The sequence below is a fragment of the Seriola dumerili genome, unplaced genomic scaffold (assembly GCF_002260705.1).
Source record: "Seriola dumerili isolate Sdu_G_001 unplaced genomic scaffold, Sdu_1.0 BDQW01004066.1, whole genome shotgun sequence".
Taxonomy (NCBI): domain Eukaryota; kingdom Metazoa; phylum Chordata; class Actinopteri; order Carangiformes; family Carangidae; genus Seriola; species Seriola dumerili.
Window position 1 is genome coordinate 70,908 of NW_019178321.1, and position 21,117 is coordinate 92,024.

Sequence of the window (21,117 nt, forward strand, 5' to 3'; positions counted from 1 at the left end):
GCAACAGAAATAAAGTCTTCATCATGTCTTAGTGGAGCTGATCTGGTGATGAACTTCAGGTGTATGTATACACACAACACACACACACACACACACACACACAACACACCACACACACACACACACACACACACACTGATATGATCTGCCCACACATCAATAGATACCCTCTACAGGAAGACAGTTTACAGGAAAATCATAAAATACCAAACAAGGACATCTACATGTGGTTAGAATGTGCAATAATAGGACTTTATGTTCTTATATCTGATACCTGATGTCACTTACACAAGCTCACAGCACTCTCTGTTCACTAACATCAAAACTTATGAATTTAATGGTATGCAATAACTATTAAGAAAACTTTGTTTTTTTTTTTTAAATTACTTTCATACAGTGTATAAGTTTAAATATTTGATATTTAATAATTAATAGTTATTTAAAACAAGGCGCTTCCTGTGTGGAGTACGAGCCCCTGAAGCTGCAGATCTAAACGCTTTAGAGAGAGATTAAGTCTCATTAGCCAGTTAGTATTTTCTTTGCATTTTTGGATTTAATTGGCACAAATAAATATATTTTACTTAGTTATTTATTGTTATTGTATTTGTTGTTTTCACAGAAAGTCGCAGGCTTCCCTTTATAGAAACTTGGTTCTGTCACTGCAGGTCAGATATCTTAAATATAAACAGAAAAATGTAACAACAAGATCAAATATTTACAACAAAAATGAAGAAATATTATAGAGAAATATGAATACATACAATGTCACCATCAGGTCAAAACTTTAATTAGGTTTATGATCAAACACAAAACAAATGTCACCTGCTGCAGCCTCACTGGTGCTCAGTGTTTACTGCTAATTAGCATGCTAACACATAAAGTAAGATGGTGAACATGGTGAACATTATGGTGCTAAACATTAGCACTGACTTGTTTGACCATATACAGTGTACTGTGCATAGCCAGAAAAGAAAAGCTTCACTAGTCTAGTCCTGTATAGAAAGTGTTTTCATGATTTGTTTGTGTGTTTGTTTTTCTTGTCAAATGAGTTTGACTTCTATGTGCTATGTGCTAATAAAGAGGAAAGGCATTCAACACAAAGTAGATTTGAGGGTGTGTTTCATTAACTCTCCACTAGAGGGCAGCAACATCTGTAATGTCTGATTCTGAAGTGAAACTCGCTGCCTGAACATTTTCTAATCTTCAGCTGTTTATTTTTCCGTTGTGGCTGTAAACTGTAAATAACCAAGATGTAGGAAATGATAACAGCAACAGACACAGTGAACACCTCTATGTAATGTTGTGCAAGTGGAAGATAAAGTAGTGGCTTACAGTGCTGGTTGTAAAAACTTCCTGACTGTGGAATTATCTTGTCTTGATAAACACTGAAAGAGGTGTGGGTTTATTTGGTTTTTCTCTCTTGGTGTGACCTGTTTTTGTCTCTACTGGAAAAAATAACAAATGAAATCTCTTTAAATACCTTTTATTTGATCAGATGGAGTCTGTTACTAACTTTCTATCTCTGCTGCTTTCTGCTTCCCACCTAAGCTAAGTCTCAGCTGGAAAAATGCTCATTGAACTTCAGGTGTGTGACGCAGTTAATACATCCTTTACTTTCATTTACTCGGTATTCACATCGTAATTATAGAGGAAGAGAGAGCCATACATGTTGTGACTTGTGTATTAATGGCCCATTGAATGAATGAGTGAGTTTATCTCAGGAACAAGGAGAAGATCTTTAAAGTTCATCCTGGCTGCGTCACTCTCAGCTGGAAAAATGCTCCAGTGAACATCAGGGGTCAGTGTGTGATGAAGACAGAAGCAGACATGTCTCCAAACTGGACTCTACAGCAGCTTGACATCCTGTCCGTGAGCGTCACGAACAAGAGAAGTGACAAAGCTTCATGTTCAGAGTTTGATCCTCATGCTCAACATTCTTCACTTTCAGCCTGTTGATGTGAATCAAAAATAGAAACAGGTCAAACTAGATTTTTTTTTTTTTCAGGAAAACAGTGAGACTGAGGTGGAGATTAAAATTAAACCCAGAGAAGTAAATTAACTAAAACATCTTTTGTATGTGTCACCTTGACTATCGAACGTCTTCATCTGTGCAGCTCTCAGAGCACAAGGAGAAAATTAGTGAGGTACAAATGAGCCAGACCAGAACATTAGAAAATCACTGTCAGGAAAACGACTGCTGCTGTGCTGCAGACATTATTGTCTTTGTAAAACATTGTGTGTTTACTGATTTTAATAAGTGATTCCTTTTTTTTTCAAAAAAAGCTTAATATTATAAGCTCTGCAGTTGAAGTGCGTCATGTCCAATGTGTCACTTTCTGTGTTCCATGTGTTTTGGACTTTAGCAGCAGACAAGCTGAGACACAGAGTTTCAGTGAAGCAGGAAGGAACAGGAAACAGAGGATAGTCAGAGTGAAGCCCTCGTTCACCTGCAGGGAGTCACTCAGGTGAACACACCTTAAGAATTCACAGAATTTAACACAACCAGGAAACATCTTTGAAATAAACAAAGTAAAACCACCTGACTTCAGCTGTGTCTGTGTGAACAAGATGGAGAAGCTCATGATACTGCTGCTCTTCTGCCATGAAGCGTTTACAGGTCAGATCAATACACACACACACACACACATAAAAACAACTGTTATACAAGTTGTTCTATAATTGTTGCCCACCTTTATCAAATAATGGTTTTTATGACCAGTTTAAAAACATGCTGAGAGATTGTAATTTTCACTTTGTGTTCAGGGAAGTGACAATTAGTCCAACAATTAAATAATGTTTGAATAAAATAGAACAACTCAAATCCATTAAATCCTCTTTTTCTTACAGTCAAACACTCGTTGAAGTTTCAAGTCATGATATCTTCTGGAAATCCAAACATCCCTGATTATATGGCTGCAGCAAACTTTGAGGAAGTTGAGATGGCGTACTATGACAGCAACATGAAAACACCAGAACCCAGACACACCTGGGTGAGAAAATTAATAGAGAATGATCCACAAGACTGGGAAGGGTTTTCTGAGGACGGCATAAATTACGAGCAGCTCCTCAGAGTGCAAACAGACAGTTTCAAGCAGCACTCAAACCAAACTGGAGGTATGTTTCTGACAAGATGTTTCTTTTTCCACTTGATTAGAACAGAATTACTCTGCTGAGTTGGTCAGTAATGACTCTGCTGCAGAAACCTGTGTATGACAACAGCGTTACAACACACGGATGAGTAGATGAACATTACTATGCACTGTTTGCTTTTCTGCTGCTGGTTGGTGCATTCATGCAACAATCACCTCATTAGTTAAAAAAAAGTGATATGGAGAAACACCCCTCATTCTGACCTGGAGTATTCAAACATTCAGTTTTATTTGTAAAGCGCCAAGACCATAATTTATTATAGACATTAGCAAACACTTGGCGACAGGAGGGAGGAAGGATCCCTACTGCTCACCTTGTAGTCACAAAGGATAAACAGCCTAAATCTGATGCTATTTTGTTGTGTTATGTATTTGTAACACCACATATTCCAGTAACTCAGTTTCACAATCTTCTCCCAGGACTCTTGTCCCAGTCACGCTGACATCAGCTCAATTACTAATCATAGTAATTAACTATTCTCAGTTCACTAATGCTTTCCAAAGAATACATGAGGTACATGCTGAAATACTAAAAATACTTGAGATGACTTTTTGCCACAACATAACACAAGCAAACAATGTAAAGCTCCTGTAAAACTGCATCAGTGTGACTACTGGATTTTACTTTGATGTAACTGACAGCTGTGGAGTCTTTGCAGCCAAAGGTTTGCTGAGATGTCTGCAGTTCTTTTCACTGAGACTGTTTTGTTGACTGTTCAACTCAGAATTAAAAGTCAGAGGCCGACGTGAAAGGTTGATCAGAGACTGCAGGAGACTGAAGGGAGCTGATGCGAGGGCTTGTGCTGATTGCAGACAGGATAAGCGGAGGTGGGGTGTGCTGGGTCCACGACTGGTCAGATTGTACTGTAACGGGTGTTGGTAGGACCCAATTGCCGCACAACACACCACAGGTAAGATTGGTAATAACTTATTTGCTGGAATGAGGGGAAGCAGGTGAGCAGCAGTATGACTCAGGTTACTACACAGGACAATAGGCTCTTGGGGTTTGGGGTGGACCCGGGGGCCGGGGCCGGAGAGTCGGGAGCCAGGTGCGTGTGCCAAGGTGGCTAAACTCGCACACACTGGGGGAAGTTCGTCGGGAAGCGGCGGTACCATTAGGGAGCAGGCTGGAGACATAGTCGAGGGTGCAGGAGGATCGGAACCAGGTGAGAAGTCAGCGGGGCAGACGAACCAGGAAGGAACAGGCAGGCGGGTGATCGGAGTCAGGAGAAAGATCAGGAAACCAGCAGGGAAGTACTCACAAGACGACCGCTGCGACGTCGGAGCTGGAGAACGCCAAACAGCCACAGGGACAGGCAGACGGGAACCAGCGAGAGAAACAGGCAGAACTCGCGGCGGGGAGAGAAGGCTGAGGCGTTTACCGGGGCAGAGACGAGGCAGGATGGTCAGGGACAAGCGGAGTCGATACCAGGGAGTCCGTCCAGAGACGAACGCTGGACAGTCTTGCATGGGTACAATGACCAAATGAACCAGGGATGCATAAATACTGGCTTAATGAGTGATGAGATGCAGCTGGGAGCCCAAGGTGGAGCTGATGAGGAAGGTGTGGCCGGCCGGTGAGAGTGAGACAGAGGCGGGGTGGGTGGACAATTACTGAAGCCGCAGGTGAAGGCAGAGCAGGCTGTGACAGCTTTCCCCTATATGATAGGAAATTAGTTGCTTTTAACATTTAACATTTGTGGTCAGAACCAGATTCTACTCCAATACTGTGCAGACTGTAAAACCCCTTGAGGGAAATTTGTGATTTGTGATACTGGAATATACAACACCTTGTCTTGACCCTAACTGCTGCTCTCTAAACTTGATGCCTCGTCTAAAAATGATGTCAGGGTGACATTGCGTCAGAGTTGTAGTGAAATGGTAAATCAGTCTGATCAGGAGACAATGACAGTTCGTCTCTTCAGTAATGATGTCACATCAACTGCTATGGAAGAGGATTAGGGACACAACTCTGAGGAAAAAAGTCAGAGTTGGACTTTCACATGTGGCGCTGATCCTCTTCCATAAACTGCAGCTGAGTGCAGCTGAACTCACTCTGGTTTACTCTCTCTCTCTGTCTCTGTCTCTCAGGTGTTCACATCATCCAGCAGATGTTGGGCTGTGATTGGGATGATGAGACTGAAAAGGTTATAGGTTATAATCAATATGGTTATAATGGGGAAGACTTCCTCACATTTGACCTGGAGACAGAGACGTGGATCGCTGCAAACCCCCAGGCTGACACCGCTAAACAGGAGTGGGATGGAAATACAGCTAATAATCAGTATTGGAAGAACATCGTCATCAACGTTTATCCTGTCTGGCTGAAGAAGTATTTGATCTATGCAAGTGGTTTTCTGGATAGACCAGGTAGAGTCACGTGACCTGAAATGTCTCTTTACAGTGTATATGACTGTGTCACCAGATTGAGTAACTAAATGTTTTTGGATTACTTTTAAAAAAAAAATATATATATATATATATATATATATATATATATATAAGTTCATGAAATACAAAGCATTGTTAAAAACAACCAAGAAATTTCCCCATTTGAATGTAAACGGTTAAATAAAATAAAATATAATTAAACAAAAACAAAACAGCTTTAAGTCACAGGTATTTTTTCTTCTTCTCTCTCCATTAATCATCTTAAGACCGGCCCAAATTTGTCCCACTACAGAGGATGCAGGGTTTTTTCATAATGGAATATTTTTTATTGTTGTTACTGAGTAATATTAAGTATAGCATTAATATAGTACAGCATCTAGCCAACAATTCAGTTAACCCCTGTATTATCATCATGAGTGAGACTTTGGCTCCCCCTGGTGGTGGAGGTAAACTGCATCATGTGCACTTGAACTGATGCACAGGATATGTTCACTGTTCTCAAAGTTTAAAGATGTATCAGTTGTTAATGATTATTTTAGTATTTTTTAAAATGTATGACATACCTTGATAATGATAATGTTTTTTTATTCTCCAGAGCTTCCCTCAGTGTCTCTCCTCCAGAAGACTCCCTCCTCTCCAGTCAGCTGCCACGCTACAGGTTTCTTCCCTCACAGAGCTGTGATGTTCTGGAGGAAAGATGGAGAGGATCTTCATGAGGGCGTGGACCAAGGAGAGATCCTCCTCAACCCTGATGAAACCTTCCAGATGAGCGTTGACCTGGACATTTCATCAGTCACACCTGAAGACTGGAGGAGGTACGACTGGGTGTTTCAGCTCTCTGGAGTGAAGGATGACATCGTCACCAAACTGGACAAAGCAGAGATCAGGACCAACTGGGGAAATATTGGGATTAGAAAGGATGAAGGTGAGAAACATTTCATTTTCCTTTGTCTATTTTCTTTTCTTCGTCTTTTTTTTCTGTCTTTGTTTGGCTTCACCATAAAGTGTTAAAAACAATACGGGACAACTGAGAACAAAGGACAACAACAGGGACACAACAACAAACAACATGGTTTGTACATAAATACAATAAAAATCACAATAAATATGAAATGGGAGAATTCAAACAACCATGTATTCAGCTGTCCAGTTGCTTTAGGCAAGAAAGACTTGCACATTTTTGCTGGCCCCTTATTGTGTAAAGCGCCTCACTGAGGGGAAAAGCTCAATGTGCAAACAGTGACAAGAATCAGTTACCGTCTGCAAAGCTGTAGTCTTCATATTTAATTCATATTTCTCACTTGGTTGCATGTGGGGCTTCCTCATCATTTCACTATTTACTCTTCCGTTCAATTACACTTTATTTCTAACGTTCATATTTTCATTACACATGACCATATTGAAGTATAAAATACTTTCCCCTGGATTCTTATACATCATTTACACAGTTTATAATTAAATCATTTCACTCTTTCATCTCATCTTTTATTTTTTAACCATGTAGTCAGTATTCCCTGTCAAGTTAAGATGGCCGTCTGTCTCAGCTCCAAGTTTTTCCAAGTTTCTACAGAGGATCCAGTGATTAAAGGTCGAGGTTTATCACAAGAGGCTTATGTTGCTCAATAAGACGAGTTCTTTGGTTTTAACTACATTTATGTCTTTTAAAGATGACAGATTAAAAAGAAGATAAAAAACATGATTTTAGTGAATCTACTTTGTGGTGCCATTTAGAGTATCTCTAAACACACATGTCAAAAGCTACTAGATAATACTGGATTCACCACCCCTCACAAAGCTCATATGTGGTGACGATAGTTAACACCTGGATTGTATCTCTGTTCTGACCTGCTTCATCTGCTCGTTATGTGATGATGTTTTGTTTCTTTGTGTTTTGCTGAACAGAGACGCCCAGTGAAAAGACCCTCCCCATCGTTGTTGCAGTGGCTGTTCTTGTAATCCTCATTTCTGTTATTGGATTTACTGTTTACAAAAAGAAGAAAGGTGAGACTCGAAGCAGCTGAGTGGAAGCAAAATGTGACAGTGCACAAAAATCTGAGGCAGCAAGTGACAAATATCAAGAAACTGATGAAACTACACTGTAATAATATACAACATAAAGAAAGGCAGAAAGAAAAAGGAGAAGGGAATTTTTTCATACACAAGAGGGAATAAAATTCAGAAAAAAAGTTCTGACAACTGAAATTATTCTTCTTTTCTTCTTTCAGCCAAACTCCCTGCACCTCGTAAGTAGAGCTTGTTTTTATTCTCCTGTCTCTGAAGACATGCACTTTACTGTAGCTGCAAAAGGGTTTTAACACTGTGTAGTGAACTACCGTAGTTTAGTAGACGATGAGTGGACTGACAAAATCTTTCTGACTTTCACAGCTCCTGACAACGTCTCTGAACTCAGTGAGAAGCTGAATCCAGAAACCTGATCGACAAACACACCGTCCTGCACGCACAGGGTGACGTCATGTAGTATGACAAAAAACACAATGGCGGCTTTGTATGAGGTTAAGGGAGGTTATTAAGAGACGGAGAGAGAAATTCTCAGGTGCTTACGTTTTAATTCATGAGCCCTGTTGGAGTTGAATTTTTGGAAAAAGTTTACTGTTTTATGTGACTATTTTCTGACTATTGTCAAAAATCACTAATATATGTATATTTTCTGACTTATGTCTATTGCAGAAACCTTTGGCGTCACTTGCTTAAATCACATTTGAAATCCTAATTTCAATTTCAATTTCTTTTAATCTGTGATAAAAAAAATTAAAAAAAACACACTGGTTGAAATCTCAGCCAAGTAGATTATACTTGTATTCTGAATGTTTTATCCCAATTCATATGTGATTTATACTATATTTTTTATAATCATCATAATGACAAAATTCAATTAATCATTGATGTCATTTTATGAGAAAGTAAGATGTCTCTTTTATTCTTATATTATATTTCTTCAAACGTTTTATATAGCCTAAATATTTAGAATAACTACAGGAATTTAAACACAAGGTATTTTCCCTCTGTTCAGAAACACTAATGAATATTCAATGAATTTTCAATAAAGTTTCTGATATTAAAACTGTTTGGATGTTTTTGTAAATAACTCATCTGTGATTGTAGTCACAATAAAGTGATACTCTTAGAGGTGAAATTAGAGAGTCAAGATTAAATTTAAATTAAATTAGATTAAAGGTTACCTGAAGACTGGAGGGGGTGGTTGAAGGAATACGTTTGTTTGTCTGTGTGTCTGTTAGTGAGCAGGACATACAGTACTCTATCTCCCATCCTGCATTCTGTGTGACTGTGTCTGGGTGAGAGTGAGTGCTCTGTTCCTGTGAGGACAACACACAACATCCCGCCTTTTAATCAGGATGTACACAGTTGGCTCTAAAACACTATAGAAGCAGTTGTGGTGGTTCAGAAAGAAGGTCAGAGTAAAGTTGAACAAGAAAGTTAAAATAAACAGAACTGAAGTAAAACCTTAAGCAGAAAAGGTTTAAAAAAAGACGACAATAACTGGCCACACTTTCTAATCTTTCAACACTTTCCATTTCTAATCTACTGAGGAAAAGAAGAGAGATCATTAAAACTAGAAGCAGTTTCAGGTTGAGCAGGTTTTTTTATGTTCCAAAGAAAGTTGAGAGAAACTGAGATCGAGCCAAAAGAAACTTTCACACAACAGGCAACATAACTGAAAGATAAGACAGACGGACAACTGTCAAAAACCATGGCAGGAATTTGCCAAGGTAAATTCTCCTTTTAATCCTTTCATACATATGCAATACTGTGGTTTGTCCAGGAGATGTCACCATTGCAAACACTTTAAAAAGTTCTCCAACCTAAACAACCATAGGTCGTTTTTTTCAACCCTCTGATACGACCCATAGGAGAGTCTCCTGAAATCAGCAGCCCTATGGCAGAGCGCGTACCGGGCCTTGGTTGCCATGGTTATCATAATAAACTGCGAGTGTACCGAGAGCGGCTACCGATCTTCGCCATTTCTGCTGTAACAACGGTTGTGGCTTGGTTAGGAGTGGGCACTGCAAATACTTGGTTAGGGTCAGGAAGTGATCATGATCAGCCACTAGATGTCGCCTAGCAACAGAATGTAACTATAGGTAATAACCTGCGGCACAAATTACCTCTGGGCTCGTTTTTCACAGGGGGACAGTCAGTTTTTAACACACCTGCTTCTAAGTGATAAAAGGAGCCATTCATAAGTTTTGCTATCGCTACATAGCTAATGTTAGCATTAACTGTTGTTTACTTATACCAGACATTTTACAATGCAAGAGTTTATAATACACCCTCTGAGCAGCTCCTCCTTCAGGGCAAACTGGACGCTACAGTGATTCACTCCCAGAAAGTGACAAGCCGGGCTGGCCAGAGCGGGACTAGCTGGTTAACATGTGAGATACGATACAATCAAAAACAAGTTTTAAAAAAAGAGAAATAATTTCAGTTGTCACTGTTGTAATTGTCAGAATATAATACCACTCAAACTAACAAATGACTCTCCTCCTCTGTTCACAATATGATTTTGTTACAATTAACTTGAAAAAGCAAATACATTTTGGAGGAGACATGCTTGATCACATGTTCTATAAACGTAATAAGAATATATTATTAATTTATTTGATTGGCAATTGACAAATATGTTGATACTGAACATATCAGTAAGAAATTTCATGTTTTTACTAAAATGCTCTGTCGGTCTAAGTGGACGCAGTCATCCTGCTCTACACAGGAGCTTCTGTTGCAGCCAAGAGCTTAAAGTATTTAAAAGGTTTTCTTACCTGGATATGAAACATAGCACAGTTTATGAAGTTTAAAATCTTTTGATTAGATTTTTGATTTAGTTGATTTAGTTGTCTGACTGACTGCATATTATTAAGTAACAGTGCTTCGTTGTTAGAAGGCACATTTAACTCCACAGATGAACAAAACTATGCAGTTCTTTAGTTCTGTAGAATAACAAATCAAAATGATTCAGACCATTCATAGACCATACTCTATAATAAAAAACATATTACATCAACAGACCAATAATAGAGTAGAAAAGATAGAATAGATGTAACATAACAAAACTGAAATCTGCATCTCAAGCCGAGTCGTATCTCCCAATTCATCTGTACTAAAAAACCATCCAGCTTTGTGGCAAGTCAGTAAATTCAATAATGCTGTTAAACAAATGGTCATACAGTAGTTAACTGTGAACAGTAGCTTTGATGAACTTGTGCACCTGATGCTGGTTGTAAAAACTCCCTGCTGCTGCTTCCTCCCTACTTTCAGCGTTCATGCTAAGTGTTGTTAAAGTGAGGACTGAGTGAGAAGATGTGTAAAGGAGAAGCTGACCCTCATCCTGGCTACATCACAATCCAGTGATGCTCCAGTGATCATCAAGGGTCAGTGTGTGATGATCACAACCAAGAGAAGAGACAAAGTTTGATCCTCATACTCAACATTCTTGACTTTGAGCCTGTTGTTAAAAATAGAAACAGGTCAAGCAGGTTTTTTTTTTTCAAGGAAAACAGTGAGACAATGAGAGGTGGAGATTAAACCCAGAGAAGTACAATTAACTAAAACATCTTTTGTATGTGTCACCTTGACTATCGAACGTCTTCATCTGTGCAGCTCTCAGAGCACAAGGAGAAAATTAGTGAGGTACAAATGAGCCAGAGCTTTATAATCCACGGGTCTAGGATTATAAAGAGAATATTAAAAAAGTCATCAGTCAGGAAAATAACTGCTGCTGTGCTGCAGACATATTGTCATCACTGTGTATTAACTGACTTTAAAAGTGCTCTCTAAAAAAAAGTTTACCATCATTATTATAGTAAGCTCTTCAGGTGATGAACTGCATCATCACCAATGTTTCATTTTCTCTGTGTTACATGTGTTTTGGACTTTAGCAGCAGACAAGCTGAGGAAGCAGGTAGGAACAGGTAACAGAGGATCGCACTGAACTCCTCTGTGAGTATTGACTGCTCAACTAATATCCGTATCACTGTAACTGCAGTCACAGATGAACATGTGGACTTAATAAAAAGTGAAGTTTTGAAAACTGGAGACTTTATTGAAAAGTGAAACATCGGCAACAAAAGGACGAACAACATATCTGATATTGATAGATCCTGTAGATCAACATGGTTTCAATAACACAAAGAGACACAAGATAAAATACACTGTCTTCAGTGTCTGTCTTTACAGAAATATGTGGTTCATGGAGTTGTTGTAAAACCATGAAGTACCATCGATGCAAGATGAACGATAAAATAAAATAGTAATGAAAAAAATCAGATAAAAATATTACTAAACTATTATATTTGACATTTACCTCAAGCTAGTTTATTTTTCTCTCCTAATCTCACAAATCTTCATATAAAGCTATTTAACTTTTGCTACAGGAAAACAACATTTACACTCTTTCAGCTGTATAATGTGACACATGTCAAAGTGTTGACTTTTCCACTGATTGAGTGTTTTTCAGGTTTCTGGATTCAGTTTCTCAGAGAGCTCAGAGATGTTGTCAGGAGCTGTAAGATCAGAAACACACTGTAAAGTCACTCAACCAGCACTGAACTTTTATAAACAGCAAATGTAGAAAATGGTCTTGAAAAAGTTCATCTACACAACATTTTGAAAAGCTTAAATCATTTATTTCTTTTCCTGTGCAAACATGATATGGAGTGTATATTTCATGAACTGTGTGTCTCTGACTGTTTGTGTTGACCACAGTATGTACTACCTGTGAAAACACTCAAGACACTTCTCTCCCACATCATCATAGTACAGTCATATCATCATGATTGTGCGGTGCAGGGAACTGATGCTCGTTTCAATTTTACAATCAGGATAAAAACATCAACTCACAGACAGACGGGGGGGGGGGCTGGTTAGCCACCACACTTTGAAAACACTGGGTTTACTGTTATTAAAAGCATATGTGGAGTGGAAGCGATATCTCTCCTTCATCTCAGAACAGCGTTCTGTCCCAGAAAGGCTTTGATGCCTCTGAGCTTGTATCTTCTAATTTACTGCCCTCTTGTGGAGGCAGCAAGCTACAGTCTCTGGAAGCTAGCTTGACCACCAGCCGTTGTATCTATTGGCATGGCCGTTTCCGCTTGACGAAGGCTGAGGTTTGTCAAGCTAAGAGGGGAGTAGAATCTATTTAGACATTTTAGCATTGTTGATAATCCTTTGACGGGTGACTAGCTATAACTAGCTACAGACCAGGGGGCTTGTCAAGCTGCCCTTCACTCAGCTACTTAGGCCTGGTGAGCCACCACACTTGGAAAACACTGGGTTTATTGTTATGATTTGAACTTGAGAACTAAAGCTAAAACACCGAACAAACCACAGACATGACGTCACATTCAGCAGCTGCTGATCTCACTCTTACCTTCATTGTTCCTGATCTCTGCTTTGTCCAGTTTGGTGACGGTGTCCTCCTTCACTCCAGAGAGCTGAAACACACAGTCGTACCTCCTCCAGTCTTCAGGTGTGCTTCAGGGTTAAGCTATATCATCCCTGTTAGAGAACATCTCCCACCCAATACAGGACACAGGATATAACTTTCCCATTTAAATTTTATCAAGGCTTAAAGTTATTAATAATTGAGGGCATGGCTGCTTTGAGTGACTGTCACAGTTGGGTAGCTGCTCAGTGTCTAGCCTCTAGCTGTCTGCTTGGCTTCTCCTTGGTGCCCACTGGAGGATTTTTCATGCAAATATAAGACAAATGCTGCAGCTTGCTGTGCGGTTAATTGACTTTAACTGACTAACAGAATGTGAGAAAGTCTGTGCTCCTGTTTTTTGAAGTGAGTGAAATTTTAGTATTATTTTATTTAAGTCTTTGCACAAATTAGCAGGTATTGGTGTTTGCACTCACCACACCTGGCTTGTTAGCTTAGCTCGTTAACTAGTGAATTGGCCAGCAAATGAATTAGCCGCAGGACGCCCAGCTCTCACAGAGTTCATCTTAACCGACCTATCAGCTTCAAGAAGAAACATATATGAACTTACTCTGAGCAGGAAAAGCTGTAGTTGCTCATACGAGTGTATCGTTGGAAGAAATACAAGTCAAGAAGAATCTGTGTGATCATGTGCACAGTGCAAAGAACAAATTTCGTCAGCTAGCTCTGAAGTTGTTAGAGGTCACCTTCAACAGAGATGCTGCTCTGCTGTTTTCTCCCTCATGCTAAGCTAAGCTAAAGTTGTCTGGGAGCTAACTGCTCAGAGTTGACACTGATATTGATCATCCATCAAACTCCTCTGTGAGAGTATTGATTAGTCAAGTAATATTCATATTCCTGCAGATACAGTCACAGATGAACTTCAGAAATAAAGACAATCTTTGGAAAATTGAACTTTATTGGAAAGTGGAACATCAGCAGCAAAAGAAAGAACAACACATTTTATATTTGATGGTCCTGTAGATGACCAGTTCACCTGTTAAATGAGTTTTGATCTATAACTAGACGCTGCAGTGGGTGTCAGTCTGTGATGTCATGAATCTACTGAGCCTCTGACAGACGACACCTTCTCTAACCCTGAGCAAATGTTGCTTTAAGCTGCTTTTAAATCCTTCTCTCATTCAGTCAAAGAGCAGATACTCTGCGGTCGCTGCCTCTGCCTCATATCTACAGGATCAGCCCACATGGGCTGGTCCAACTGGTTCAAAGACAACATCATATGAATGCCATGTCCCACTTATCAGTCCAAGTACCATCACTGTGTATCTGGTTCCACCAGTCTGACTAATCATTTAGCAGGTAGCAATCCCTCTGCTATGATGAATGTTTCATTAACTATTTCCCATGACCCATTTCACCAAAGAAAAGAAGATGGTTTCAATAACAGTTATTTTTGTTTGTTTGTTTCATTGAGTTATTGTAAAACCAGAAACTGTCATTCAAAAATGATCAAAAACAGATTAATGCATCAATGTAAGATCAATGATCAAATTAAATAATCAATCATGAAAAAATCAAAAAATAAAACTATTATATTTGACATTTACCTCAAGCAAGATTGTTTTTATCTCTTAATCCCACTTTGTTCATATAAAGCTATTGCACTTTTGCTACAGGAGAACAACATTTAGACTCTTTCAGCTGTATAATGTGTCACACGTCACCTTTTCCCTCCCATGTGAGCTCACTGCCTGAGTGTTTGTCAGGTTTCTGGATTCAGGTTCTCAGAGAGCTCAGAGTCGCTGTCAGGAGCTGTAAGAGCAGAAACACACTGTTTGTGAGAAACTGTGTAAAGTCACTCATCCAGCACTGAACTTTTATAAACAGGAAATGTAGTAAATGTCTTGAAAAAGTTCATCTACACAATCATGTTTAAAACATTTTAATCTAAAGTATAAATAGTGTCAGATCATTGGAGATAGAGGAAAATAAGTTTTACTTACGAGGTGGAGGGTGTTTGGCTAAAATCAAAAGAAAAGACAAATCTGGATAAAAACATCAACTCACAGACTAAAGTCAAAGGATTGTAACAGTCAGGTGATCTTTCTATTCCTCTCTCACCTTTCTTCTTTTTGTAAACCATGAATCCAGTGACTGCAATGAGGACGAGAGTGAGAACAACCACTGCAGTGATGATGGAGACGGTCACGTTACTGGGCTTCTCTGGTGAACAACAACATAACAAAATAATTACAGATGATACAGATAAACAGGTTAGAACAGAACAGAACTGTATATCCATCCATCCATGAATCTGTTCGTCCTATTCAGCTGTTATCTTAAATATATATTAAACCCTCATGTGTTGGACAGACACTGTGGAAACAGCAATGCATGTTGAAAATAAGTACAAACATTTATAAATAAATTAAAGTGTAACTTAAACACAAAAAAAGCTACAAAAAAACAGTGAATTTATAAAATAATCAAGACTAAAGTTCAGCAAAGTAGTTACAACAGAATAAAATCATGTTGTGTAGCTTTGACCACTGGCTGCTCTGTGTTTTCTGGGTGAAGTAAAGAGTGGACAGGCAGGGGGGAAACCTGATGGTCCAGTGGTTGAGGCGTATCCCACATGTGCACAAATGCCCTGACTCCTGTCCGGCTGGACCATTTGCTGCTCGTCATTTCCCTACTCTCTTCCTCCACATTTCCTGTTGGTCTCCACTGTAGCTATCTACTAAAGGAATCAAATGCCCCAAAAATAACTGGGCACAAGTGGACAGGCAGCACAAACCTGCTGTTACAGTGATGAAACAGTGTGCTCTGAGAGATCTTGTGGGAGCTACTGTGGGAATATGGGGCTCTGAGGCCAGCTGCTAGGAGCCTTCTGGTCCCTGTATAACCAAAGTGAGAGTTGTTTCCATATTCTTGGAAAGAAGTCAAACACGTTTTCAGTCGGCGATGGCCTCTGCCACAGTCGTCCCTTGTCACCAATCTTGTTTGTGGTTTGTGAAAGCGTGAGGAGCTCTGAAATCTGGAGGGAGCTCAGAGTGGAGCCGGTGCTCCTTCACGTCGAAAGGAGCAAGTTGAGATGGTTCATGCATCTGATCAGGACTCCTCCTGGGGGCGCCTCCCTTTGGAGGAAACCCCAGGGTAGACCCAGAGCACGCTGCAGAGATGATGTATCCCATCTGGCCTGGGAACGCCTCAGGATCTCCCAGGTGCTGCTGGAAAACATTGGTGGGGAGAGGGAGGTGGAGACTACTTTGCTTGACCTACTGCCACCCAACTCCAGATGAGCAGCAGGAAATGGAAGGATGGAAGACGTTTTAAAAAGGTTTAGAGCTTCAAAAAAATCAAAAAGAGATCTGCTGGTAATCTGGTCTGTATATTAATGATTAACTGTTTGTTATTATGAGTTTTGTTGAAGAAGAATTTCAAGCTGAACTTGAGAACAAACCACAGACATGACGTCACATTCAGCAGCTGCTGATCTCACTCTTACCTTCATTGTTCCTGATCTCTGCTTTGTCCAGTTTGGTGACGATGTCCTCCTTCACTCCAGAGAGCTGAAACACACAAGTCGTACTTCCTCCAGTCTTCAGTGTGTGACTGATGAAATGTCTCAGGTCAACCTCATCTGGAAGGTTTCATCATGGTTGGGGAGGATCTCTCCTTGTTCCACGTCCTCATAGAAGTCCTCTCCATCTTTCCTCCAGAACATCACAGCTCTGTGAGGGAAGAAACCTGTAGCGTGGCAGCTGACTGGAGAGGAGGGAGTCTTCTGGAGGAGAGACACTGAGGGAAGCTCTGGAGGGAGAGAGAGAGAGAGAGAGAGAGAGAGAGAGAGAGAGAGAGAGAGAGAGAGAGAGAGAGAGAGAGAGAAGAGAGAGAGAGAGAGAGAGAGAGAGAGAGAGAGAGAGAGAGAGAGGAGAGAGAGAGAGAGATAGGAGAGAGAGAGAGAGAGGAGAGAGGAGAGAGAGAGAGAGAGAGAGAGAGAAGGAGAGAGAGAGAGAAAGGGAGAGAGAGGGAGATGAGAGAGCAGAGAGAGAGAGAGAGGAAAGTATGATGGAGGTGAGAGATGGTGAAGGGGAAGAGAAAGATGAAAAAGGACAAACAGGAAAGGAAACAAGGGAAAAGAAAGATGAAGAGATTCAATATGGAGTCATCAAGATGAAGCGTTGTATCCCTCCACCAACCAGTCAAGTTACAGGAAACATGGTCACAGTCTCTCCTTCCTGAGTTACAGTGTTGAATAATGGCCAGAGGTGTTTTTGCAGAACATTATGATGTCACAGTGAAGTTGACCTTTGACCTGTTGGATATAAAATGTCATTTCTCCATCATGTCATCCTATTACACATTTGTGTTAGATTGTGTCTGAATGAATGAATGAATTGTTTGCTCTGAAGCCGATCCCAACATATGTGACGTTTCCTACACAACCCCCACAGTCTGTATGTAGTCAGAGAGGGGAACTACTCCTCCACTAAAGAGAGTCACTAGAGGAGAAGGACTCACCTGTTTCTATGGTTCACAGCATCTTTCTCTTCTAACCATGAAACTCTTTAACTCACTGAACTCAAACTAACTGTCCACTGACCATCAGCAGCTGACTGAAAGTGATGTCAGAGCACCTGACATGTCCGTCTCTACTGATTGGTCAGGACTGACTCAAATCTCTAAAGAAGGTAAAGTCAGACTGAGAGGAGTGATGATACACTGGTAATTCAGTCTGAGTAGTCTATATGAATATTGTTGTGTTCATGAAACTACATCAGGTCATGTGATTCTACCTGTTCTCAGCAGAGAGCTCCTCCCATAGTCCAAATACTTCTTCAGCCATTCAGGACAAGTCTGAGTTAAAAAGTTCTTATTGTTTATTATTCTCGCTTTGTCAACATCCCATGTCAGTTTGGTGACGACAGCCAGTGGGTTCGGAGCGACCCATGTCAGTGTGTTCAGGTCCAATGATATGAAATCTTCTCCATCATAACCAAACTGATGAAAACCAACAACTTCTCCAGTCTCATCGTCCCATTCACAGCCACTTATCCTCTGTAAAATGTGGACACCTGAGACAGAGACAGACACAGAGACTGAAGTTAACAGTGATGGACAGATGATTTCTCCTCTGGAAAGATCATCTTTAATAAATGTGTGTTGCGTTATGGTGCTGCGTAGTAATGTGATTGTTTGACTCTCTCTGTTATTGCTTCCAGTGTCTTGCCTCCATTGGAAGGAAGGTGAAACATAGCTAAGGCTCCAGTGAGTCAGGGAGCAGAGTCTATGTTGAGTCTCATGTTAACTTTCTGTTCCCGTCGTCAATCATTAGTGGTTTCTATTGGAACAATTTCAAAATTGCAAAAGGTGGAAATCACAACCAAACTTTCACTGTGTGACACAGCTGATGCTATGATCGGCTAAATAATTCCTCATCGTTACATCGTTATTGTTTCTCACCATGTCTCCTCCTGCAGTTTAACTCTGAATATTTCATGTTCAGGAAAAATATAATCAGTGAATTAATGAGTAGTGGAAAATAAAGTATTAAAACACATGTATAAGAGTTCACAATGAAACATAAAAACACACTGTACCATCACTTTGGTTGAGGCGCTGCTTCAAATCGGAGATCCTGGCTTTGAAGAGGTTCGGCAGAATCTCATAACACCTTTCCTTGTACCACGCCAGCTGCTGAGGGTCGGTATCTATATAATTTTTCACCGAGTCCAGTAGTTGTAACGACTCTTTGTCGCAGTAACCTGCCTGGATATCATCGATCAGTGCAACAGACACAACAGGTGGGAGGTTTGTGACTCCAGAAGACGCAGTGAGAACATACTTGAGGGAGTGTTTCACTGTGGGACAAACAAGGTTTCCTGTGTCCTGAATTTTGTTGGTTTTCTCTCGAAAGAAGCGATTTTAATTTGGATACTTGAATAGAAATATAAAAATCCGCTCTGTTAGAGTGACTTTTCCTTTGCTACTTTGTTATTAAATATTTTTGACATTGGTTACTTTGTCTTGGAGTCGTGCAAATTTGGGTTCAAGCCTTAGTTCAGTTTGTGAGCAGACAGCAGGAATTTAAAACATTTCTTCGTGCCTTTGAAATAATTGTTGTGATGCCATTAAAAATTGAATGAATGTTCTTTTAAAAGTTTACAACACAATATGTTTCCACTACAGCAGTCTGTTGACATGTTCCTGCTCGCTGCACTCTGAAACACACCCATTATTAACTTTGGCATGCACTTTCTAAACACAACCAAAAAGCTTTGTGTATTAACAGCAAGATTCAAACACATTTAAACCTAGCCTAGATGTAAGATACTAAGTATTCATCCCCAAATGAACAAACAGACATGGAGCCATTTCAATTCATCAGGCTTCCATCAGAACTTTATTCATCAAAGACAGATAACACACATATAAATATTCAACAACTTTGAAATAAAAGGCAACAGAAATAAAGTGAATTGTAACGAGCCGGCTCAGCAGAAAGTTTGTTTTTATATTAAATTATTTAAAGTAGATTAACAGGTTACAGCGCAGATGATTAACCATTCCTGGTTAAATGTCTAATCATGACGTCTGATATCTTGGTTGTAATCAATGATTAAACATTCATCAGGCCTTGATCTACTTCACAGATCAGAGAATCATCTCTAATCATTCAGCATCAGGAGAACTGAACACAACACTTTTCCAAAAGCCACTTAGACCACAGCACAGCATGGATATTTTCACTGTGAACTAATGCCACTGTAACTTCACACTGCAGTCGACTTTCCTCTTCTGATCTTCTTCGTTAACATTTTATGACAAAGACGATCTTGGTCCAAAAGTAAAACTAGGAAGAATGTCTCTTTAAATCTTAACAGCGCATTTACATGTAAAATACAGGATGAAAATACAGTCTCTGTGCTGCAGCTACTTGGTCATTCACACCACCCTTGGTTTACCGTTTGACAGCTCCTTCTGTTGCTCACACTGTCCCTCCTGCCTGGTCCATGATGCACTACAGTGCTGGAGGTCTGACCCCGTTTGGTGGCTGCTTCTGCGGGGCGTGTACCGTCTCATACTTTGTGTTGTACCTTGCTCCTCTCCTTCAGGGAACACAAGTTTATTGTCCTGACATTTCTTTTGTTTCACACTGCAAATGTAAATTTACATTTAATGGGTTTTATAATTCCACCATTAGAAAATATCAGATGTGGTTGTTCTTTCCTTTGGTGCTGATGTTTCACTTTTCAATAAAGTGTCCAAGTTTCAAAAGATTGTCTTTTTTTCTGAAGTTCACATGTTCATTGCTGTAGCTGCAGGAATATGAATATTACTTGACTAATCAATACTCTCACAGAGGAGTTTGATGGATGATCATATCAGTGTCAACTCTGAGCAGTTAGCTCCAAGACAACTTTAGCTTAGCTTAGCATGAGGGAGGAAAAACAGCAGAGCAGCATCTCTGTTGAAGGTGACCTCTAACAACTTCAGAGCTGGATGACATGTCATTGTTTTGCACTGGCTGGCACATGATCACACAGAGACTTGTTGACTTCAAATACAGATGAGTTTTTTACCCACAATACACTGCTTTCCCCTTCCCCGCTCAGAGTAAATTCATAGATGTTTCTTCTGAAAGCTGATAGGTCAGTTAAGATGAACTCTGTGCTCTCTCTCAAACTATGAAGAAATAGTCTGTTTTTCCTGATGTGACGTCATGTGAATGCAAAGTGGTGAAAATGTTCCTTAATCTGCAGTTATTCAGCTCTGAGCTTCCATTAAACAATGAATCCAATAGCTCCTCCATCCTGTCTGACTTGACGTGGTGACGTTAACATGTCAAACCCCCTAAGCCCCAACCCCCCCAAGCAGCTGAATCTTCAGTCTTTTATTCGTCTTCATCCAAACAAGATGGAAAAGTTATTTTTGTTGCTTCTTTTCTGTCTCGTTCATCAGCAGGTAGAATCACGTTTTACATATTTAATTTCACTCTTTCTCTCCTACTTCTTTACTCTGCATTTTTCTCCTGCGTCTCACTCCTGCATGATTTAGTTTCACTTTCACTTCAACTTAATAAAACAATCAACAAACAAGTTTTAACTGAATCCTACTGAATACATTATATTTATGATGATTGTAAAACCTTGTTTG

At 39.9% G+C, this 21,117-nt stretch overlaps 1 protein-coding gene and 1 pseudogene across 1 annotated transcript; one reads left to right on the forward strand and one right to left on the reverse strand.

The window, feature by feature from the left end:
- The first annotated feature begins 2,534 nt into the window (after nucleotides 1–2,534).
- LOC111239690 (major histocompatibility complex class I-related gene protein-like) lies at nucleotides 2,535–8,308 on the forward strand. Its single transcript, XM_022769579.1, has 7 exons — nucleotides 2,535–2,617; nucleotides 2,848–3,114; nucleotides 5,241–5,519; nucleotides 6,136–6,465; nucleotides 7,443–7,541; nucleotides 7,766–7,783; nucleotides 7,926–8,308. The coding sequence occupies exons 1-7, from the start codon at nucleotides 2,569–2,571 to the stop codon at nucleotides 7,973–7,975; spliced, it is 1,092 nt and encodes a 363-aa protein (XP_022625300.1). The 5' UTR covers nucleotides 2,535–2,568; the 3' UTR covers nucleotides 7,976–8,308.
- Nucleotides 8,309–14,682: 6,374 nt separating this feature from the next.
- Nucleotides 14,683–20,043, reverse strand: LOC111239687 (annotated as a pseudogene).
- Nucleotides 20,044–21,117: the final 1,074 nt, after the last annotated feature.